General features: G+C 32.0%; 1 protein-coding gene across 1 annotated transcript; it reads left to right on the top strand.

Annotated features, from left to right (window-relative positions):
* The first annotated feature begins 1,647 nt into the window (after positions 1–1,647).
* LOC113514193 (SID1 transmembrane family member 1-like) lies at positions 1,648–21,024 on the top strand. Its single transcript, XM_052893151.1, has 20 exons — positions 1,648–1,845; positions 2,848–2,917; positions 5,026–5,128; positions 5,919–6,020; positions 6,905–7,017; positions 8,106–8,218; positions 8,697–8,784; positions 9,501–9,584; positions 10,712–10,824; positions 11,362–11,492; positions 11,929–12,012; positions 12,241–12,346; positions 12,691–12,766; positions 13,315–13,485; positions 14,107–14,224; positions 14,682–14,804; positions 15,260–15,376; positions 16,829–16,961; positions 18,336–18,540; positions 19,366–21,024. Exons 1-20 carry the CDS (start codon positions 1,733–1,735, stop codon positions 19,540–19,542), a joined length of 2,340 nt encoding a protein of 779 aa, XP_052749111.1. The 5' UTR covers positions 1,648–1,732; the 3' UTR covers positions 19,543–21,024.
* The last annotated feature ends 5,378 nt before the right edge of the window (positions 21,025–26,402 follow it).

Below are 26,402 nucleotides of genomic sequence, written 5' to 3'. Positions count from 1 at the left end.
CATGATCTAATATTTTATTTATAATAATTTCGCGAAATTATTCTTTTATGGATTCCATTATAAACTTAAGTATTTGTCTTAAAGATAAAGATTTCACTGACAACACCGAAATGAAACTTTAATTTCACGTTATAAGTGCCTCGTTATCATTAATATGGGTAAGCACCTAGTTATCTAGGAATAAAATTACGAGACTCAAACAAAATCCAAAATGTTAATCAAAAATAAATAGTCAATAGCAAAGATTTTTGATTGCTGAGATTTTTTTGGATTTATTATTTATACACATTAGGTCTGTGTCACTCAAAATAAAAAAAAAATGGTATGTAAGTATGTTACCATTCCTAATTTATATTGAGACACTGTGTCCCATCATGATCAACTTGAATAGTCATTTCAAATGTAGCGCTTCCTCTGTAAATACATATTATTTTTTAATATTAAAATAACTAATTTATATTTAGAAAAATTGCATTGTTATAAATAAAGATATAAATAAAATAAATTTATGTTAAATATAATAAAAAAAAAACAAACGATGTTTAGCATGACTTTCAATATATCTGAACCAAAAATAAACAATAAAATTAACACAGTTAAGTATAAATAAAATTTTGTATGAACAATCTAATTATTTCATTTATTCATTCATGTAGTAGCGGAGCTAAATATTTATGCTATTTTATCAGTACTTATGAATTTGTAATTTAATCAAATTCGATTAATTTTTTTGTTATCGTGGTCCCTAATAATTACCTATAATAATTATACTCACATTATAATCACATGTAACTAAAATAATAACATATAAATAGCTTCCCTATTTTTGTTTCTTTATATGTGTATCTTTTTTTTATTTTATTGGATGAAAATGGAATGGTAACCCCGCCTGTGCTAACGGGATATGCTGGCGGGGTACCAGTGAATGGTGATCGATGAGGATGAAAACAGGCCAGTTAGCCCATTATGATAAATTCATCTGCAATTAATCATGATAGTTTCCAGGAGGAACCGCGAGGAGGTCGACTTGGTTGGGTATATTACTAGCAATGAGATTCTCAGTCTCCATTACTAACAATCCCTTTCCCCCCTTTTATATGTGTATCGTCATATTAGCCGTTAATTATCCATTGCTCAACAATTAAGTATTTGTTACGCTTGGCAAGCAAGTTGACCCGTTCCTTGAGCATTAGTTCTTTTAGTCACCTATTACGACATCCATGAGAAAGAAAGGGGAAATTTATGTGCATATAGATGTATACCTATTTTTTTTAATATGATTAGATGTTTATTTTTTTATATTATTTGTACGTCGCCACTAAACTTCTAGATTTTCTTTAATGCACTAAAGAGAATTTGCATAAATATATAGATTGTCGCCCTTAAAAAAAATTGTTTATAACTAAAATACAACAAAATAAAGTAAGATGTGTTATTGTATTTTTTCGTAAAATACGAAAATTTTACATTATGATATAGCTAGGTCTTTTCGGTCTTTTACAGTCGATAACGATATTTTGGACGGAAGCATATAGATAGTGGTACAACACTATTAACGTTCATTTATTTCATTGTATTCCGTAGTTCAAAAAGGTAACATACATTTGTTTTTCTGATTTTATGAATTCATGGTCGCTGCTTACTCTTATAACCAGTAGTGACAACTTGCTCTGCAGTAATGAGTGATTCTTCTGATTGTCTTGTCATTTTAATCTTCATGTAATAATAAACAATGATTTTTGTATTAATTTTATATGTTATTCTATTTAATGGGACTGGTAATTGTGTCCTTAATAATTTATACCATTTAAATAATGGGACTGGTAAACAATTTATTTACAACACGTAAGTACTGATAACGTTAAATGTTTTTGTTGTTATATGACTAACATATTTATTTTTATTGAAAATAAACGAATTATGTATAAAAAAAAGATATTATTGTTGTTTTCTCTACCTACTATTTAAAAGTGGGGTACGGAAAAGTAAATTCAAATAATGTTCAGAAAACGTAATCAAAAACAAACTTTTCAAATAGAAACTCTTTAATATAAGGGGGAAACATCTTTATTATGAGTCCTATTACTAATATACAGATGTAGTTGTTTTTTATAAGTTGAAAATAAAAGAAGAATTCCACATGGTACATGCTTGTTGGGTACCAGTGTGAAATAAAGGATGAGGATGAAATCAAATCCTTGATCTATTAAACCAAATTCGCCAGGAATTAATTACAATGGTTTCCAGTGGGGATTACATGAAGGTTGACAAGGCAATATACCCATATTGGTAGCAATATGACCACTAGACATCATTGCCATTTTTTCAGATAAAGTGGGATTTTGAAACCTTTTGACTAAAAAAGTAGGATTCCTTTGTTGAAAGCAGAATGTACAAAAAAATTATATAATCAGTACACTTCTAAAATATATGGCAATAAATAGCCAAAATTTTAATAAAAATTTTGTTATTATACTATATTAATAACTGTCTAGTTTTCCTGTAGTTTGGTATATAAATCTTCAAAGGAATGTAAATTATGTAATATAAATAAATAAAACTATTTGTGAATTATTTACTCATATGTCTATGAAGACTTAACTTTTTATAAAGTTTCCTTTATAAAAACTTTTTTATAAATTTTTTCTTTCAAAAAGTTGGACTGAGTCTATCCCATGTAGGATATTAAATTTTGGACTAAAAATCGAGATGTTTCACCAAAATCAGGATATCTTGAGATTTAAAAACCTGATCAGTTGCTGCTGTGATATAATTAGGTAACATAGTCTTGTGTGTTGCTTTAAAAGACCTGCAAATTAAAATATTACTGACTATAATTTATTGTAGGTACAAATATGGCACCATAAACCGAGTAACTGTGAACAACTTGACTGAACAAATAATGGATTTTTATGAGGTATAGTATTAATTTTTTTGCATATAACTTCAGAATGACAAAAAGTAACATGTATGATTATTTATTTTCAATTTTTACTTACTATTTAGTTCAGTCGCTATGATGCTAAGAAGTAACAAAATACTCAGATTCACATTTATAATATTAATAAGGAACTAAAAAAGTCATTAGTACTTTTTTTTATTGATGAAAATTAAATAGTAACCTTGCTTGTACTGTCATACACTGACAGGGCACCACTTAAGAATGTTAATAGAGGATGAAGAATTCATCTCAATGATTTCCAAGGGGAACCATGTAGACGTTGACCTGAGAGACCTTTATTTGCCCCATTATTGCTTATTGACCCCATTGTTAAGGCAGTTAGACCACATTACTAACAATCCTTTTATTAAATGTATGATAATAGGTCTATATATCATTAACAGTATGATCTAGAGATGTCTAATACTTTTAAAATAGTATAATTACTAATTATTTACTAAGTTGCCTGGCCAGTGTGATAATAGTAGGTTAATATCCTTATCTTATTAAAGAGAGCCAGGTCCAGGAGTCAGACATTATTGGTAGTATGTATTATGGACTTAATTGGTGATTAATAAAATGAGTCATAAAACAACTACTATTTGCTAATCAATATTTATTAATTTTGTAGTTTTATATGAATCTTTTGATAATAAACAAATGTTTAAGCCTTTAGTCAGATGTTACAGAATAATTACTATAAAAATAAATATTAGAATTATATTACTAAAATTACTATGCAAATTACAATATTCATATGCATTTAATTAATCATGCATATCATTGTCAATAATTAAATAAATAAGGTTCTGCCTGTTTGAGGACATTCAAGTATTATGTAATGCATACTTTAAAGATTTTTATCCCTCCCCCCATGTATCCCCAATATATTTTTCAGCGCCCCTTTCCCTCCCTAAACGTTATGTAACATTTTTAACTAAAAGACACAACACTAATGAATACTCATAACGAAAACAAAATAAAAATAACGTACAATACAGTCGAGGGATTCCCCTTAAAACATATGGAAGGGGTTGCCAACATAGGGGATTTTAATTCCCTAGTTTATTTAAATAAAAAACAATGTAACGTAATGCGTTGCTTGAATCCCTCTCTTTACAAGACCACTCCTTCGCCCAAATTGCGTTACGTAATATCTTAACCCCTCCTTTGTCTCTTAGCGTAGGCCTCTTCTAACCTCTTTCACGCATTTCTGTCCAGAGTGATCCTATTTAATAGCGTTCCACCCATTCTCTTCAAATCATTTCTTCATCTTTTGTTCTGTCTACCTCTGACTCTTTACCCAGCTCTTGGTCGCCAAACGGTGACTCTATTTGTCTATTCTTTTTGTGCCTAATTATTTTTCTGGCTTTTTCACATACATCTGTTGTAATGTAATGTAATGTAACAAAGACTCTGTTTTCCGCACTTAGCCTCTCATTTGGGCCGTTGTGCGTGTGAGTCGTGGCTAGTACAGCCAACCTAGCTCCGCCCAGAAGCGCAGAAGCTTCCTGGGTACATACATCTGTTATTAATGTAATTAAAAAGCCAGAAAAATGGAGATTAATCTATTAATAAGTCATAAAATTTATATACATTATCTCCATTTACTACTTGTAATATTGAAACAAAGTTATAATATGAATAACCTTTTTTTTTTATACAACTTAGAATGGCAAACAAGCTGACGGCCCACCTGATGGAAAGTGGTAACCATCGCCTATAGACATGAACAGTACTATGGACATAACAGAGTATACTGTTTCGCCCATGATACCCCCCATGCGTTGCCATTGCTGAGGACTCATGTGTTATTCCTCTGTATCCTGTAAATTCACGCCATATCTCACCCTTCAAACTGAAACACCGCCATGCAAATATAACTGTTTTACGGTTGAAACATGATGAAAACTGATGAAGTAGTAGTTATTATAGTATAAGAGGCCCTTTATACCACATTATACTTGGACAACAAATGTTAAAATTTCTAAATACTTTTTAATAATCAACTTCCAAAATATCAGTCGTTGATTATTAAAATTGAATTACTCTTATTTAAATAAAATTTGTTTTACTGTATTTAGGAGTATGATTACTGGCACGGTTACCCAACACGCGTGCATGTGTCCAGTAACAGCTCAATTAATACTGAATATCCAGTCTTCATAACAGCTGTTCAGCAAAAAGGTGAGGTTTTATTTTTTTAGATTAGATTTAATTTTTTTTAGATTAGATTTTAAATTTAATTAACTTTTGCCACTAACTTTACATGAACTATTTTTAGATGGTATATCAAGATATATTCATAAAATGTTGTATGCACTTTCACTGTTTTACCATGGTCTACATCAGGAACACAGCTGTGTGAAACTGCATCCAACTTGATGGAGCAGTTTTTGTGAGAAGTGTGATGTCAGTTTAAATATGTCTGCACTCCTATGTTTGTCAGACAAAAGAAATATCTAAAAACTACTATTTTGTTTTGCTCTTATTAAAAACCTCTTGTTAAATATCTATTCTGTACAGCCATCATCTAGTTACGATTTTATTATACTAGTAAGATGGAAGTTCTTTAGCAGTGCTGTGCTATGTACTGTAGGTTATGATTAATAACTTGGCATATTGTGATAAATTTATTAGAAATCAATCACGGTAGTTTTCAGGGGAGCCGAGAGGTGGTTGCCCTGACGTGCTAGTAATATCATATAGATATTACTAGCCAAGAAGCCGCTTTATTTAACTCTTAATTGCACTAACAAAAATATACAATGACAATTGAATAATTCAAGTGAAATACAAAATTTGTAAATTTTTCTCCCACTACTCTGCTTAGTTTAAGACTAAGTGATCCAGTGTGATATCTCTAAAGTTTTTTTTCTATATTATTACAAAAACGCTTGTACTCTTCCACGATTATTATTTAATTATTTAATTTCGCCGTATAAGGTACATATATAACTATTTTTTTCTTTACTAGGTGTATTATCATGGGAGTTACCGCTGGTTGTGTCAACTCCTCACACTGCAATGATCTTTACCGATATGGGCAGGACTTTGTGTCCCCATGATGCGGGCCCCAGTAAGTTCATATTTTTAACATGTTTTTATAATTTTAAGTTTTACTTAATATATAAACATTTTAACTTTAGACTAGTAATAGTAATTTACCTGTTACTTTCGCTTGGATTTCAGTAAAATTTTCATTAATTCTTGATGGCGCATGAAAATTAAATATAGGTACACCATATTTTAAGTTAGTTAGACCTTCAGAAACACAACTCTGAAAACTGCATCCAATTCAATGTCGTACTTTATGCGTGATACCAGAACAAATATACAGACAGACAAAATTTCTAAATATTATTGTTCTGGCATCTACGAGTATTAGTCTTATTAGGACCCCTCATATTAATTTTCCCTATATATTTATTATTAATCATCGTTTAGTTACAATTTCATTATATTAATAATATAAGAAACTTCTCAATTTACTATAAAATTATGAATTGATATACAATTATTATTAATTATCGATTTTTTTTATCTACTCCCATATACTTTGAAGTTATTCAACTATTTAATAATTAACGTTTAAAATTTTGCGCTGCATATTTTATGGTTTATAAGAAACGGGAATTAACGTCGAGTCATGACTTTACTTGTAACCATGATCAGAGTAATCTGGTCAAAATGTAATAATTTAGCTAAATTATCATAATTTACCTAAATTATCGGGTTAATTCCAGATTCTTATTTAAACATCTTAATAATTATTGAAATATGATTTTCATTTTTTAAAAACGTTAAAAATTAACGTTATAATCTCCAAAATTACTCAACCGAGATATTCATTAACACAAAGTAAAAAATAGCCTATGCTCTTCAAGGACATCCATTGATCATGTGAAGTTTTTTTTTTATTATTTGAACTACAATTTACATATATTTATTTTTTTATTATAGATATAACAACAGTAAACCGGCCACAACTGCAAGTGACTACCTTCAGTCCTACCAATGTTTCACTGGACATCAAGCTGCGAAGAGTCGAGGATTTTTACATCGAGCTTGATAAGGTAGCTATTGTTTATTTTTTAATTTCTATCAACAATAAAAATATTATCCACATAAAATGTTTTAACAAGAATTTAAATATTGAGAGCACTATTTCCATTAAATTATTTAATACTCTGTGATCAGAAGGCATTTTCTAGTGTCGAATTTCTAGGCCGCCTTCGTAGTAGTCGATCAATCGATACTATCATTATAAAATAATAATACATAATCCATTATTTCAATTACTGAATAAATCTACACAGTGCACTTAATAATAAATAATTTTATTAAAAAAATGTGTTGTCGTGCAATTGCCAAGTCATTATGGAAGTAAAGATGTCTAATAATAATCGTTCGGTTACTATAAATTTTCATAGGTAATTGATTAGATAACAATTTATAACACAGTTGGTGAATAAATACTTACATGGACACTAATTAAAATAACTGACTTGGTCTTACATGAGTTCTCGCAACTTTTTGTAATGGAAGAATTTTGAGAATTTTGTTGTAAGACTTGGCATTTTTTTACATTTTAGGTTTTTGATGGGATATGATTTAATGGGCGGCGGTATTACGTATTCCACTAAGTTCTAAAAGGGTGACAATAATTTAAAAAGATTCAATCATTTGAAAATTTAGAGGATTGAACTATGATTTGATCTGGTCATCACTTTTGATATATTGAAATACCTAATATTGAGAGGATGAACGATCTAAAATTTAATTAAAACTGAGTCTTGATTACAAGTGATAAAGCACAGTTTTGTTAGTGTACAAAGCAAATTAATTCAAAATAATAACACAGTTAACAAGTGAGACTTGTCAAACTATCATATTATTGAAAATTTAAATAAATTTATATTTATTTTTATTATCGGTTAATAAAATATATTCTGGTAATCGCTCTAATATTCTTTTAGTTTATGCTTTTTAGATTTATTTATGGCAAGCGATTTTTTTTCATGCAGGAAGTAAGTGATATGTGTAAGGATGACACTGGGTTCTCTCTACCTACCTCGCAAGGGTCTTGGCGTGAATATAGATACATTTTTTCGTTTTATTTATAATAGATTTTCTAAAATAAAACTTTCTACTTGATTACAAGACGATACCGCTGGTGGCGACCCCTAGCACTCCCAAGTACTACTACTTCTCATTTGACAGCTCGCCACCTGAAAATCATGGAAACAGGGCCACATTACATGGATTTCTGCCTAGGTAAATTTACCTTTATCTATATTTTACATTTTATTATTTGTGATTACATTTTAAATTATATTTTCTTTTTATATCCTTGGAGTAAAGTATTAAATTAGATAGATAGATAGATAGATAAACACTTTATTTAATTATAATACAATATTATTAAACAAATTAGTAATTAGCAATCATTGTGCTGGCCGTGTACTCCATCATAAAATAAGCTACCCCTTGCTTTCCCGTGGGTGTCGTAAGAAATAATTAAGGGAGGGCGATGGACGGGCAGCAGCGTCCCTCTTAAAACGTCCCTAAAGCCTAACTGACAAGCGTGGAAATTACTGGCAAAGCTCTCCCAATAAAGGGAGGTCTATGCTCAATATTGGACAATTACAGCTGATATAATGTACATATACATACACATAGTAGTATAATATATAGTATAGTAGTATAATAGTAGTAGGATAGTACATATACTTACAATTGTTTCCCTATTCAGGTTCAACTACACAATACCAAAAAGTGTGATTCTCATTATAGAATCTGACAGCAGTATTTGCGCTACAGTCTCTATCCAAAATAACTCGGTAAGTATAATCCATTAAAATCCTAAAACAGTGTTTTTCAAAGTTATTCGTATTTGCAGCTGTGATATGATATCAGTAATGTTAAAAACTTCTTGTTTCCAACCATGTACAAGATATAACTGTATTGTAAATGAGACTTGACAGCCAATTAAAAAAAAATTATACATTCTTAAATAACAAATACCAAGATTTATTTTATACTACTATGGTGGCACACAAGCATAGAGCCCGTCGGATGGTAAACGGGGTTAACGTAGCCTATGGACGCCTGCAACACCAGGATGTCACTCGCATGTTGCCGACTCAAAATTATTATATATATTTAAATAAATAATTGATTTTTTTGTTTAATAAAAAAAAATACACCGATTTAAATATTTTTTAACCTATAGCAACCTACATTTATAGTCAGCTAGTAGACAGCTAGTAATATGGTTGTATTTTATTAAAATAAAACCATGCAAGGCCGCAGTTATCACTAGTTGCACATACATTTATGAGTATATAAATCCATGTATATACAACATGTATACATATAATAGTATTGATGTAAACATACTTGTTGTTTTATATAAAATACCTACTTGTGTAAATGTTATTACATGATCGCAAGCATTAAATAAAAACCATAATAACCTGAAAATAGATGACGTAGTTGCACGTGGCTACATTTAATATTAATTCCAATTCACTGAATTAATAATGTGTCTTTTCAGTGCCCAGTGTTTGACACAGAAAATGACGTATCCTATCAGGGTTACCATTTAACTATGACCAACAACGGCGGGATTACGCTCACTGTGAGTATGTTTTGTTATCTATATATGTTCATGGGACTGTTATGGAGTACGCAACTAGGTTTAAGCGGATGGAAAGAGGATGCCAGTAATGAGGTCTACTAGCCAACAATATATCCTATAAAGTTGACCTTCACACGGTTTCCCCTGGAAATATGTTTACTTCTTGTGGAATTCGTTACCATGGACCATCTGTCCTGCTTCATCCCCATCTATCATGTCTTACTGATATCATATACTGATAGCGCAAACGGGATTCCTATTCCATTTTCACCCATTAAAAATTAGGCCTGAGCCCAAAAAACGTTTGCACATTGTGTTATGATGAGGAAGAAACGCCACATCACGTCATTTGTAGTTGCAGTCCATTCATGTATAAACGATATATCGTCATAGTCGTAGAATACTGACGGATCTAACAATATCGAATATTACATATATAGATCCGTCAGTATTCTACGACTATGACGATATGTCCTTTAGATAATATACCTTATATCCCGAAAAGATAAAGGACATCGCCTCTAAGAACATCCTAACATTCTTGTCACTGAGAAGAATTAGCAGCGAACTCTTAAGAAAGATCGAGCACAACAGAGCTCAGAGGTCGCAGTGTTACAAGTTTTTCTGCGTGACAACGCCCATACTTCAATAATAATAGTAATACAAGGTGGGCAGACTGTTGTGTAGACCCGGCATCTCTATATATAAGCTAATGCTATTAAGTTACAGTTTAGTTATGTTATTTAAAAAAGACGTTGCATCTTGCTCTCATACTCGAGGATCGTTTAAAAGAAGCTTTGGTGTAATAATTCATAAGCTGGTAGAAACTAGTTCAAAATATATTTTCATAGTTTGACCTATTGTAATGTCCTTGAGAAATAAAGTCACTAAATACTATCTATCACTAGATTTCAAATAGTTTTATCTGCACCCTATACAAGTGGCAAGCGAATCTATCGATAGAATCGTTTCGGTTCACGCTTACATAAGAAAGAATAAGACACCGGATATCGGCATCTCATTCTATCTCGTGGAAACGCTAGCGATAGCGATTCGATGATAGATTCGTTTGTCACTTATCTAATTTATGTTCGTTTTAAATATGTCGTATATCGTTATACTTGTAGCAATCAATGTTTCCGGTGGGTTTCTACGTGGTGTTCATTGTGAATCAAAACAACAAAGCTTGCGGGGGAGCACCCCTACAGGACAATCCTGGCGATAGAGTCAAGGACTTTAGGTAAAAAAATTAGCCTGACAATAACAAAAAAACCCTAGAGAGTTACTGATAGTTCTAATATAGCTACTTAATATCATAATAATTATTATATATAGCACTATAGCACTGCAATTAATACTAATCTAACAATGCTCCATTCATCTATCAAGTAATTTAGACAATATGTCGTTTAAAGGTACATATGACTATATATATATATATATATATATATATATATATATATATATATATATATATATATATATATATATTTTTTTTTTTTTTTTTCAAACTGATATACGGGAAAATATGCCTTGCAGAAATCAATTTAAATAGAAATTTAATTTAAATAGTCTTATTGTTAATATGGCTTGATTTATACAAAAAATCTTTTAACTATTCAAATATTAATTGCCATTATTCTTAATTGTTCACGTTCATGATGTCGATTCTATTAGGCAAGCTGTTATATTCCATCCATGTTGATAAAATAAATTTCGCCATTTAATTCATCAAGAAAACAATTTTGAATGCTCACGACTGGTCATGAATATGTAGGTTCCGCATCATCGCGACCATATCGTACAAGGAGTACGTGGTGGGTGCGTTGGTTGTTCTAGCACTGTTCTCCCTCGTGGTAATGCTCACCGTACTCGTCCTGCTGCCCAGCTACACGTCCCGTTGCACAGGTATGTACAGTTATGTCTGTCTCGTTCTCTCTGACACTAGCAGAGAATGATTCTTTAGATATAAACGTAAATTTTTCTACAGGCCTTCAATAATTTCTTATTTCTGCTTATGAGACAGAATGTTCGAGAGATTTCTTATATAACAATGACTATAATTTTTGTGCCAATAATAATATGAGATTTTATTCTATGAAAAATTAATAACATCTACTCGTATCGTGACAAAAATGGAACCAGAATGAACAGAATTACGTAATAACGTGTGTGTGTGTGTGTGTGCGTGCGTGCGTGCATGCGCGCGTGCGCGCGTGCGCGCGTGTGTGCGTGTGTGCTTGTTATCCAATGTGGTTCGATTTTTTTTTACAGTGTAAACATTCTTTTATTATTTTGCTTTGGCTTTTGGATGCAGACTGAATATGTTTTTTTTTTTTTGCAGTTGAAGTGGTGGTGATAGAAGAGGACCCGACGCCATCCACTTCTCGCGACCAGCGTCCACTGGTAGACGAACGATCTGACGAAGGTTATGGCGCTTCTTTTTATTAAATGTATTTTGCAGCTTTGCCCACATGAAACAGTGTTTAAAGCATCCAATGTTTTGTGTTAGGATATGACCTGCCTGTATACCAAATTTCATTAAAGTCTGTTCAGCTGTTTAACACTATAAACATCTAACTGACAAATATCCAAATAGCTTTATAAAATTACATATTTATTATATTCATAGAATGTTTTTATTTTTTCTTTATAGACTCAATAACAGACTCAATACGGGAGTGGCCGATTCCTACAGAGCCGTTGACAGTCGCTGGCCTCAGTAAAGCGCGGCCGAAGGCTAACGCGCGTCGTTCAGATAGGTGATACCTTCCCTCTGGTTGCTTTTATTACAAATTTTTGTTTATTTATTTATTATTTGCGTAATCAAAGTTGTACACGAGTTAGATGATTAGTGATATTATGTATAGGTTTTCATTAATTGAAAATAGTTTCACAAAAAGGTTTCTATTTCAGTCGTGTAGTTAATATGGAAACAATAAAATTGAAACGATCAAGTTAAAATAGAATAAGAAAGTTTATAATTTAATTATTTAAAGAAATATAGAAAGAATTTATTGCAACTCTGGCCTTAAGAGGCCTACTTATTTTCCACTGTCATTTTTTTTTTCAAGTATTCATTTAGTACTTGTATGCCCCATGGCAGGTATTTCTGGAGCGCTTTGACCGTAGCCGTCGTCTACGCTTTGCCAGTTGTGCAGCTGTTGTTCACTTACCAACAGGTGAGTATTATTAACTTTTAAAACTTTCGTGTTACATGATTTATTTACTGCTGACAATAATAAATAATAAAAAAATCATCGCCTATAGACAGAAACAACACTATCACGATGAATTGTTTGCTAACAGAAAGTGACCAGGCTCCAATGATGCTGCAAGATCACCGAAAGATTTACCAAAACTTTTTTTATGCGAATTAGAGTGACAAAAAAAAGGGTTAAAGGGCCTACTTGATGGAAAGTGTAACCGTCGCTTATAGACATGAACAGTACCATGGATGGGGGGAAAGGGATTGTTAGTAATGGAGACTGAGAATTTCATTGCTAGCAATATACTCAACTAGGTCGACCTCCTCGCGGTTCCCCCTGGAAACCATCGTGTCCTTACCATTCTTGTCGAATTAATCATGGTGGGCCAACTGCATTCATTTTCACCTATCATCTTTCACTGGTGCCTCGTCGATGTATACCGATAGCGCATTTTCACCCATTAAAAAAAATACCATGGATATGACAGACTATATCTTTTTAATAAATGTATTTTTTCATAGATGGTATTCCAAACTGGAAATCAAGACTTATGTTACTACAATTTCCTGTGCGCACATCCACTGGGTATACTTTCGGACTTCAACCACGTTTATAGCAATATTGGATATGTGTTACTGGGCCTCGTGTTTGCTTTGCAAGTCCGAGCGAGAGCGTCCAAACCTCAAGAACAGGTATGTACATACTTTTTATACAATATGCAAATAGACATGCAGACTACAACACAAAAGTATTGGAAGCAAAATATGGAGTAAAATTAAATTTTACCTCGCTATCTGAACACTTTTTAAATAATCAATCAAAAACATAAAAAAAATATTTTTGAAACTGACAGCGACGTTTTAGTGAGCTAAAATATTAACACTTTTATTAAACAACTCTACTGTTTGTCGTAAATAATGATCGTTAAATCAGAAATTACATAATTATGTTTATTACCGAACATTAGAGTTATTTTCAAGCTCTGATAAAATTATACCCTGTGTACATAAAAAATCAACAATTTATTTATTTATTTGGTATAAGTTACAATAACAGTTTGCAAACAGAAATGAACCATTAAAAAGAAAACAATACAAAAATTTATCAATACGCAGTTTACCAACCTTACATTGTAAACATCATTTAACAGTAAATTAGAAGTAAGCGTTTGAGAAAGTTATTAAGGTAACTTTATGGTAGTGTTTCTCTAATGTAGGGTTGGTAATTTCCCATATATTAATAGAGAAGATAGAAATAAAAATAACTTCGACATAATTTTCTTAATTGAAATTAACAATTTTTGTAATGTGTAGGATATGGGGATTCCACAACACCATGGTTTGTTTTACTCCATGGGCCTAGCACTTGCGATGGAGGGTCTACTGTCAGCTTGTTATCACCTTTGTCCCAACAAGATGAACTTCCAGTTCGGTACGTAGCATTTTGATTAATTTTCGATAAATATCTTCGAGGTTCTTATTCCTTATATCCTATTATGATTATTTTGACGAGCAGGTTAGAAAAAATAGGATAAATTGATTCTGACGTTCGCTCGTTCATTCGGTAAGGAATAGTTAAGATGTAGTGCCATGTATAGCGAGTCGAAGATCTTTTTTTTTAATTAAATACTTATTTTGCGAAACAAAATTTTACTGAGGAAACCAGTTTTAGTAACTTATGATTTATTGTTTAAATTTTCGTAAAAACACCATATATTTTATTGTAAAAAAACGTATTGACTTACGTGAATTTTGCATTAGTATTTTTTTTATGGAACCATTTTATGATTCCTGGATTATCTAGTCTAGCATTCCCGATAAATATACATGTAAGTCAATCCGGTTATCTTAATACCAATGAAATATAAATACTTATGTTTGGACCACAGATTCTTCATTCATGTACGTGATAGCCGTGCTGTGTATGGTCAAGTTGTACCAAAACCGCCACCCAGACGTGAATGCGAGCGCGCACGCCACATTCATGCTGCTCGCACTCCTCATATCAATTGGTGAGTGTTTTTTTTTTATATATATATAATACGCTTCGCGGTTTTAAAATGGTTTATAGCTAATGTTTTACTAATAAATTATACTATACTAATAAACTTGTATAATACTGTTGCAAATGTCGGTAAATTATTGCTGCAAGAAACTGCAAGTTTGTATTATAAATAGCTAAAATCTATCGTAGACTACCTGAAAAAATTACCTTTGATAAAACGAATTTCTTTAAAAAAACAGACGAGTAATTAATTGAATTCACTTCAGCCACAACATTTTGAAACAATTTGACTTGAGATTATATGTATATAAGAGTAGTAAATAATTATATTTAAAAGAGTAAGAAGAAACTTATAAATATTAACTTTTTATTATTTTCTCTGTTTTTTCGCCATCATAACATATTAATGTACGTTTGAAAATATAATGCCGCCCTAAATTTTTAATATTTCTGGGTCTGCAGGTCTTTTCGGCATCATGTACCCGAGTGTATATTTCTGGGTGATCTTTACATTATTACACTTGGGCACTTGTTTTGTGCTCACTCTTAAGATATACTACGTGGGACAGTTTAAAGTCGGTATGTGTTTTTTATATTATTATTGATATACATGTACGAGGTTTGTCCGGAAAGTACGTATAAAAGTTTTTTTAAAAATTTTATTTTACAATTATTCAGGTAAATCAATTTTATCCCCTTCAAAGTACTCCCCCTGTGACATAATGCACTTGTGCCAACGCCGTTTCCACTGTGAGAAGGCTCCTTGAAAGTCCTCTGGTTGTAGGTTTCTCAGCTGCCCCGTCGTAGCTTTTTTTATCTCATTTATGTCCCCCAAATGCCGCCCCCGAAGTACCAATTTGGTTTTTGGGAACAAGAAGAAGTCACACGGGGCCAAATCCGGCGAATAGGGGGTGTTCGGTCACCGTAATGGAATTTTTACTCAAAAACTCACGGACAACAAGAGAGGTGTGGGCAGGGGCATTGTCGTGGTGAAGAATCCAACGCCCCTCTCGCGCCAATTCTGGACGAACTCGTGCCACACGAGCTTTGAGGCGTCTGAGCACATCGACGTAGAATTTTCCATCAACTCTCTGGCCTGGAGGGACGAATTCTTGATGGACAATCCCCCGAACATCGAAAAAAACAATCAACATTGTCTCGGCCCTCTCTGAATCTTTTTAGCCACTTGTGGACGGTTGGTTCCTTCACAGCATCATCCCCATAAACTGTTCTGAGATCGGCAAAAATTTCACGGCCATTCTTGCCGAGTTTCGAGAGAAACTTGATTACGACGCGCTGCTCTTCAACGGAAGCGGGCTCCATGCCGACGGGGTTTCGTTAAGAGGTAACTTCACAGATGGCGTGACAAGCCAGTTCGCACCGCACGGCGGTCAGACCAGAACTGAAGCATTGTTAGGGACATAAGGAAGGGGTCCTGCGCTTACCTGGCCTCCCCACTCCTCTTTCTCGCATTCCAGAACACTTTTATACGAACTTTCCGGACAGACCTCGTATAGATGTCCCTACACTACCTCTAAACTAGCATTAATAATATGATGTCATCAAATGTCGAGAATTTTTTGTTTTCTATTTTTTTTTTATTTAATTTTTGTTCCATTCATTTTTTTCTTTCTCATCTTCACTCTACATTTTTACCTAAAAATGTTGGTCATAGAAGACAAATGGCCGCATTGCTAGCAATATACTGGAATTTGACGCGATATTTCTGTTCCAGCAAAAAAAAAAAAATATTCGCTTAAGTTGAATATATTTTATTTCCCGCGGTTTTGTCCCCGAGCATACTACATAAGAAGTGTCTTATGTGTTAATTTCGCATATAATCTACTTGTGTAACAAATTTATTTGAAAGCCGTTCTATTGTTTAAGTGTTATGGAAAACATCCAAACTTATTTAAAACTTTCATTTTTATAATATTAATGTATATATATATATATATATATATATATATATATATATATATATATATATATATATATATATATATATATATATATATATATTGCATATAGAACGTGGTGTGTTGGGGCGCGGTGTGGCCGCGTTGCGAACCCACGGGTGGAGCGCGCTGCGACCCAATTACACCACGCGGGCCATCCTGCTGGCCCTCGCCAACTTGGCCAACTGGGCCTTGGCGGCCTACGGGTGAGTAGATGCAATAGTCTAGCTAGATAGCGTGAACTGTGCCTTGAAAATTTCACATTAAATAATCGAATTAATTAATGAAAAAGTATTGTACCTTTAAAACACATGGTGATGCAATGTCTTAGAATAATACAATTACATAAGAATATGTACAAAAATCATAATTTGAAGAATCAGAGTAAAGCGACAATAATAAGCGTCCTTTAATATTGGTTTTTGGACAACATTGGTGAAAATGGAGTGCTTCCTTGCTTGCGCTATCGGTGTATGCTAGCAGGGCACCTGGGAAGGCCGATAGGTGAGAATGAAAGCAGGTCAATGGAGGCTTCCTCAGCGGTTCAGTTCCTTTATATCTTGCCAAACTGACCACCTGGGGGAGAGGATTGTTAGCAACAGAAACTAACGACCTTTTGCTAGTAGTAAACTCTTTTACATAGCCCTCCACATTCTCTTGGAAACATCTGTAGTTAATTCTTGAAAACATGACAATAGTCTCTCGTGATGAATTCAGGAATTACTGACCTATTATTCCTCGTTGGTTTCTCGCCAACCGCCATTACATATTCATATATTTAAAAAAAAAACCTGACCACTTGGTGTCTGGCGGTGTGTGAGTGAGTAATTGCAACAAGCAAGCTCTCCTACCGATACTTGTAAATTTTACTAAACCTGTGAGTCAATAGCAATAGTCCATCTGCATAGAACAGGCAATCCTGCTGTGTCTCTTCAACTTGAACAACTGATACTAGCACAAAACCGTCATTGGATTTCAATGGAATTATTCAAAATTATCCTCCCTTACTTATTTCGTCACAAAACTACGCGTGCTGACTCATAGATGCATCCAGCCAGCACATATATCGAGTTTACGACGTTCAGTCACGAATAAAAAAAAATTTAACAAAATCTTTGACATTCCATCTAAAGTTATAGGAAGCAAAAACAAAAAAAAAATACAAATTGTAAGGCAAAGTTTATGTAATTAAGTGTTCATTTTATTTGTATATATAATATAATAATATTGTTAATCTTTATAATCTATATTATTCTTTGAAGAGAACTTTTTTTTATACCACTGAGGTAGCAAACAAGCATATGGCCTACCTGATGATAAGCGGTTACTGCAGCCTATGAATGCCTACAATACCGGTATTACGCCCGCGTTGCCGACCCTGAGGAAGTCTCTTTACCCCCCTTTTGAAAAACCCCATACAACAAAAAGTTTTTATTCATTCATAAATAAAAACAAAGAAATAGTTGAAAAGCTATTTCTTAGAAAAATTATCACTTCATCAAGTGCTCACGTACTGTACTCATGCCAAACCAATGCGATTTGATAGCTACATACAAAAAAAAATGCCTTTTTTCCACCAGTCTTTACGAACATAAAAAGGACTTCGCCCGCCACCTCCTAGCCATCCTCATGGGGAACACTATATTGTACACGCTGTTCTATATCGTGATGAAACTGGTGCACCGCGAGAGAGTGCCTGTCTACTGCTGGCTGTACCTGGCATCGGCACATGCGGCTTGGTTCTATGCGTTGAATCTCTTCCTCGACTCGAAGACTAAATGGTCGGTGAGTATTAATCCTGGTTGTGATTGCTAGCTTCTAGGGGTTTAGCATGAAATAAAATCACGAATTTACGAACTAAAATTCGTGTTTATGTTCATATAGAAATCGGCCCAGTGAATGGAGCTTAATATTTCGTTCATTATAAATCTTACCATAAAAGTCCAAAAGAATGATATTTTAACATTTTTTTATATTTTTAAATTGTATGTATTATGTAATTTTTAAATGAAATATTTGTTTCGTTCGGCCTCGAAATTTTGGTAATATTTCATAGTAGACGCTCTTACTCGTATTTCATTTCAGAGAATTATTTATACATTTTGAAATAGCGAACTAGCTGACGGCTCAGCTAAAGAGAAACCGCTGCCTATAGACATGAACAGTACTGTAGTGGATAATATAGAATATATTGCGATATACGTGATGTCTCTCATGCGTTGTCATTATTTGAAGTTATATTTACGAATAGATGTCTTGTAATTTTACTTCTATATCCCACCCACCATACATAGTTGTTAGGTAGTAAAAACACAACGACAGAAGTACCTGGGTCGTTGTTAAAGAACTTCTATCCACTTGTGTTTCTGTCGTCCAGCACGTGTACTTGCATATCTGTATTCCGGCTTAAAAGATATGACAATAAAATTACAAGATATGGATATTCAAAGGAATAACAACGCTTGACATGTACCGTGGGCTATGAGGTATTCTGTTACGTTCCTGTTTATAGGCGACGCTTACCATACCATTGGACCATCAGTTAGTTTACTATTATATATTGCATAAGAAATATTTATTTAATTCATTATAAATTCTTGTTTCCTACAGGAAACTCCGGCACAGTCTCGCCGCCACAACGCCCAATGTACCGTACTACAGTTCTATGACTCCCACGACGCCTGGCATGTTGCGTCCGCTGTCGCACTCTACCTCTCGTTCAATGCACTTCTCACGGTCGACGACAATTTACGGAATACACCTAAACACCAAATACCGGTCTTTTAAAATTTTAAGGTAACTGTAGGTCTGTATAATTTGAATTTCGAAGTGATAATAGTAGTTTTTTTATGGTACTTAAAATTACTTCAAGCTGACGATCCATCAGATGGAAAAGTACGGTTTATGATCCAATAGGCGTTTATATAATTTATCTATATAATCGATATAAATATTAGTTAATTTTAAACTTTCGCGTTGTTTACACATATTTTTAAATACATATTTTTACATACCATAAAATATAAAATAAAATAATACCATAAACGTCGACAATAAAGAAGCAGGTATGTTGGTTCTATTTACCTGTAAAAGCTTTTTCATCACGTTAAGTCCGTGTTATGTATTTAAAGATATAGATATTCTTGGATTCTTGCTTGACTCCTCATGTCTGTGTATCGTGACCACGAATAATTCATTCAACATGATCCTACGCAGCATGCACAGCCTCGTGGATGCACGATCAGTTACAGTCAGACAGTATAAACCACCTAGTAGCGACAGGTTACGATATAATAGAGGAACAAATTGTATGGAATTGCATGGAGATGTGTTAAATACACAATCGGGACTTAACGCGATAAAAATCCAACCATTTTCATCGCGTTAAGACCCGGTTGTATATTTAAGATATGTCTAAACAAGGCCAAAGTTTAAAATTAACTATTGCATGGAGACGCCTCTCTTTTATTGTTTTTTTTTGTTCTTTGGACGTTCACGATATATATACGAGCGACTTTGCTCTTTCATTTCATCGTGACAGTAATGTCGTACGATATCGTGCCGTGTTACGGTAAACTATAAAATCGCCCAATATCAATGATGTATGGGAAGTAACAATTAGCACTCGACGACGACATCTAATCAAAAGATGTCGTATTATAGATTAGTTCTTCTGTAGTGACATAAATATAAACAATTTACAATTTCTTGTAAGAAATGGTTAAATACTCGAAAAAAAAATAATAATCAAATTAATATAGACTAGTCAAAGGCTGTAACAACGTTTTATATTTGTAAGTAAACCAGTTTGTCATTGTAACAAACTGACGTAAATCGTCGACGTAAGCGAAGAATTAAATAAAACAATTTTTAAATTCGAAATCCTTTCGATTTACTTACGAAAATATTACAAAGAACAATCAAGAAATCACGATTAAATCGCAAATTAATAAATAAATTAAATTATTTAATTGCGCACTTACGCCGACGATATTGTTGTGAGTATTAATCTACCATTTTTAAAATAAATTTTATAATGACGACAACCCTATAAATAATTGTTCAATACCTATTTAAAAATGGTACATAATTTATGACAATTATATCCTACATATCTAATTTATTTCACATTAGTTGTAACGTATTTGTTTCATATGAATTAATCATGCCTTTTGAAAACTTATAAATATTATAAAGTTAATCTAAGTTAGAACTGATGAACACATTCCAACTAAAAACCGATAAAACTAGAAATATATATATATATATATATATATATATATATATATATATATATATATATATATATATATATATATATATATATATATATATATATAAGATAAAATGTTCCCTTGTTCTATTATATTAAGATAATTCATCTGAAGTCTTGCAATCAACATCCTCCGTTGATCCGACAAAACAAGCATCAGTATTTTTTAATTATTATTTAAAAAATTTGCTTGCGGTGAATTCTTAACTCTCCAGCAGTCCCCCCTCCCCCCTTCATGGCTCATAAAATAGATTTATCCGTGTGTTTTATATAATTCTTTATTTAATATTTTTATGTATTTTATTTTTAAATATGAATGGATGCCCTTGTGTCCAAAATTAATTTATGCCAAAGTGAATCAACGATGAATCAAACTAAGTTCATGACAAATTAACCCCTTATTCATAAAAACGTTAAACCACTTATAAACGTATTATAGTTATTGAAGTGTTTTGTATTTTTCTTTTGTGCTAATTTTCAATTTGAAAGACAGTGACAAAACACTAATAGTTAAAATAGGTTTGTAGGATGTTTTAGTTTTTATGAATAAGAGTCTAAGCAATTTAATATCATGTAATCATTGACCACTATGATAAAGATAACTTTAATAATATAATTTCAATATAATAATAACATAATTACATTTCTGTTTAGCAAAGGTTGCCTGAGAGAGAATGCTATATAGCATTAAGACCGCCATTTGTATCAATAAGTTTTTTGTAATGTGGTCAATAAAGAAAAAATTAATAAATTAAGTGTCTTCAAAATTTAGGTTAGTAAGTTGGTTATACGTATATTTAAACGAAATGAGACTTTATGGTTATTGTTACATAGTTCCATTTTAAATAATTCATTATTAATTTTAAAAATTAAACAAAATATCTATAAGTTTTACCTATCAGTAGATGGTATTGAAGATTATTTCATATTTAATTTATATTATCTTGAATAATAATATTATTAGCATCATACATAAGTTTGTGTGTTTTTAGTGAAGAATTGGGGAATTTATATACAAACCCCATTATTCATAAAAACTAAAACTTTGAACAAACCTATTTATAACTATTACATTGTACTTTTGGTCACTTTTTTCCAAATTGAAAATTTTGTGTATAAAAAAGAGAAAAAAAAAAACACAGTTGAATAACTAAAATAGGTTTATTAATAAGGGGGTTAGTGTTCCGTAGAAAAAATAAAAAATAACCGATTACCGAAATAGGTTAGTGAGGAATCAGTGTTTGTATCTATTGCTCCGAGTGTAATAGAGTAGTTTTAACAGGAACATTGTTCCAAAGATCATTTGGCTCTGTTTATGTTTGAATTTACAAGAAATTAACAATGGGCGTCTACCATAGTAATAGATTATTTATAAAACCGTCTAATAATCCTTATTAAATTATTTTTTCTCTTTTTAGAGGCTTTTTATTAAAATTTTGAACTCTATACGTTCACATTGTAGTCTAATTTTAAAATTAATATTACAATTTGATATTACAGCAAAATCTTTATTCTAAGAACCAATATGAACTAAATTTCTTCTATTCTATTTATTATTCTAGTATTATATTTATAATATTCTCAATTTCAAATTTTCTAGAAATGATTGTAAATGTTGTTTATGATGGTCCATAAAACAAAAATTCCGCGAAATTATCAAATGAAATAGATTTATAAAAATGGCGCCAAAGAATCGACCCCACTTAGTTTAAGGTTTACAACGCCATCTGGTATTGCACTGTTATATATTAACTGTACTGTATGTATGTATATACAGTACATACAACACAATACGATTGTTATGGCTAGGTGGTGTTGTCAGCTTTGTGAAGTAGACTTCTATAGTTACAAATACAAAAGAAAAAAAAAACTATAATTATTTGATTACCGCATGTAATAATTTCTTTTTAATTGTTTTAGATATTTTTAGCGCCCCTTAATAAAAAGCATCTTTTTAAAATGATAAAACAAATGAGTGATAATAAAAAGCTTGTAAATATGTACAATTTTTTGAATAATAATATCTATATAATATTATTAGGGCTGTGATTATTTCAAATTCATTTCAAAACCAACAATTTATTGTTAATTGATAACGCGCTGTATTGAGTAGATTATTCTATATTTTGATTGTAAAAAAATAAGTGATATGATTAGCCAAAACATAAGCATATTTAGAAAAAGAGCTATTTGCCACTTATTTATAATATCTTTTTGGAGAAAAACTGAAGTTATGTACTGTTGAATTATAATTATCATGAGTCATACTCTATTGTAATAATTCATATCTGTATCTGTGTATAATCACGTTTTAAATTCAGGGATACCCGACCGCACGCGCCTAGCGACATAACTGAAAAATATATTTCCAAACAAAAGTTTTAATCAATAAATAAATGTAACAAAGTTAAAATGATAGCAATATTAAGGAGTCATAGTGTTTTGACTCCATCTGTTTTTAACAGCCACTAAAAAGTCATTAATTTTGGTATTTAAGAGGCCCTTCTGAATTAGTATTATGACGTCACGATTTACTCTCAGATTATTATTTTTCATTATGATTATTTTGCTTTGGTTTAATTTATCTCTAATTATTTTAAAAATCTAAAATTTTGTACAACGGTAACGTTGAAAATAATACTACAAAATTTAATATAAAACAAAATAATAGCATGAATTAGTGGCGTACGAGTCCGAGAATAATTTTGTTATTCGAATAATTAGTAATTACCAATTTTATAATTTGTCTACTAAATGAGTAACATACTAATTTTCGTATTGGAATGATATTTAATGGTCATCGGTAAAACGAAATTTAGTAGTCGAATGACATTTGTAGTGCATGAAATTAGTAGTCGAATGTTTTGAAAATTATTCGAATAATCCGAATGAATTGCTCAGTTGAATAATTAGTAGTGGTATTAGTAAAGTTACGAATCGCTAGTATTAATAGCAACACGTCGTGATTCTTAACAAAAACGGTCTCTTAAATGACAAATTTATTTTGTGAGACTTAATGAAGAGTTAATTGTAAAAATCGAAACATGAATGTAGTAATAATCACTGTACCTATTTAGAGTTAAGTTTATTTATTGTAATTGCTATTTTTGTACACTCAAAATATGTTTTAAGATTAATAAAATATAAAACTTTTTTACGCTTTATAAATTGTTTTATTTCACGCAGTTATCATTCTATTTTCTTCTTCTAAAGAACACATTTGAAAAAATATAATACTATTCCTTCTTTGAATAGTACAAATAGTGAATTTAAAACTTTTTTTTCTAACACACCTGTCCTCTTTTCTATATTATTAAAGAAATAATTTTTACATAATGTGTTAAGAATTTCTATTAAAATTTAATTTTTAAGTTTTATCATCATATCAACCGTTAACTGTTCACTGCTGAACATAGGTCTCCTCCAAAAGAGGGGGGGGGGGGGGGGTTGCTAATAGTTGCCACGCTTTTATCCTGTTTGGAATAATTCATTCATTTAATTTCAAAATTAGGATATTTTTTGTGTCATTTGTAAAATGTTGCCTGTGTTAGGAGTTATTGGCGGTTAACTGTCAATTTGTATATAACCTTATTTAGGATCCTTTTGTAGTCTAAAATAGCTAATTCGGCACTTAATTCATAACCACACAATATGTTGGAGAATCAATTGTTTTTTCATTTTTAAATCCGTTTAATACACAAGAACGTCTTGACCTAGTGGTAAACTAACTTGACTAGATTTTCAAAGGCGTAAACTCGAATCTGGCCAGGCCCAAAAATGATGTACATTTAAAATTCTGTGATAGAAAAGAAATGAAATTAACAGAAGAGAAGGCAATAAAGCCACGTTGGATTCTTAATACTCGGCGAAACGTTATGTCGAGCGTAAACGTATTTAAGGAAACCAGACTGGTCGTGCCCACCCCAGGATTACAGGGCCTACCATAAAATGTTTTTCGAAATTTCGAGACCAAACGGAACACCAACTTCATTTTATAATTACATAGAACATACAGTTTAAAAATATTAAAACTCTTGAAATATCGTCTCTTTGGACTTTTATTGTAGGATTTATGACGAACGATAGTTTGGACCCATTTCAGAATGAACAAAAACACGAAATTGAGTCCAAAATTCAGAATTTCATTTTATGGTAGACCCTCAGGATCAGAATTTTCAGTTCATGAGAAAGACATATCTGAAAATATATAAAATATAAAAATATCACCAAAAGCCAAACAACGGTTGCTAACCCGCGTGCCAAGCGTGGCAACTACTGGCAAAACTCCTCTTATGGGGGAGGCTATATTCAGCAGTGGACTGGACAGTTTACAGCTGATACAACATGTATAAACTATTGGTTTTAAATACGTCAATGATGAGTATTCTCTACATAGACAATATAATATTTTTTAGTACCCTATTTTATATTATATTTTATTTATATTATAATCGTGTATATATTTTAATTAGAACAAGTTGAATATTTTGAATTTAAATCTCCTACTTTTTTATCATATACCCGCCGAGTATCTACGTATAGATATATACATATGTATAGCGCGACCAATATAATGGTCGAGTAATCGATTTATTTACAGCTGTGACTGAGTTTGCACGTTTTCTTATTGGTTATCTTGTCATCAAATGCCACTGAGTGACAAGCAATTATATTGATGAGTCGTATCATATGTAGGCCTCGCTCGTCATCGTAACATCATACTTGCGTGCACGTCACGACCTAGTCAGCATTGATGATTTCCAGTTTGTGTTCTAATTAGGTGTAATTACCTACAACTACTTTAAAGAAAAGATTGTCATTTACCGTATAATATTTTTTTTTATAACGCCAGTTAGACCAAGAGCTAGACGAATCCTATAGTAAGTAATGCTAGTTAAAAAGTGCAAACTGAAAATATAATTTATAATAAATTGCTGTTTTGGTAGGTACATACTTAAGATTTATTGATACGATTGATACAAACCATCGCATTGCTTATGGACAAAAAGAAATTCTACTTATCTTAAAGAGCCTGAATAAGGATTATATATTTTTAATGAGTGTAGATGGAATGGTAACCCCGCCTATGCTGGGGGGAAAGAGATTTTAAGTAATGGGGTCTATTTGATCCATTGCTAGCAATACACCCTATCAGGTCAACCTCCACGCGGTTCCCCTTGGAAACCGTCGTGGTTAATTCTAGTGGAATTCGTCACGATGAGTTTAACTGACCTGCCTTTTCATCCTCACCTGTCTTCCCTCACTGTTGCCCCGCCAGCGTATCCCAATAGCGCAGGCGGAGTACCATTCCATTATCACTCATTAAAAAAAACCGCCTACGCTATCGGTATACGCTGGGAGGTACCAGTGAAGG

The sequence above is a fragment of the Galleria mellonella genome, unplaced genomic scaffold (assembly GCF_026898425.1).
Source record: "Galleria mellonella isolate WM207_F2 unplaced genomic scaffold, CSIRO_AGI_GalMel_v1 utg172, whole genome shotgun sequence".
Taxonomy (NCBI): Eukaryota; Metazoa; Arthropoda; class Insecta; order Lepidoptera; family Pyralidae; genus Galleria; species Galleria mellonella.
This window is presented reverse-complemented; position numbering and strand designations above follow the sequence as displayed.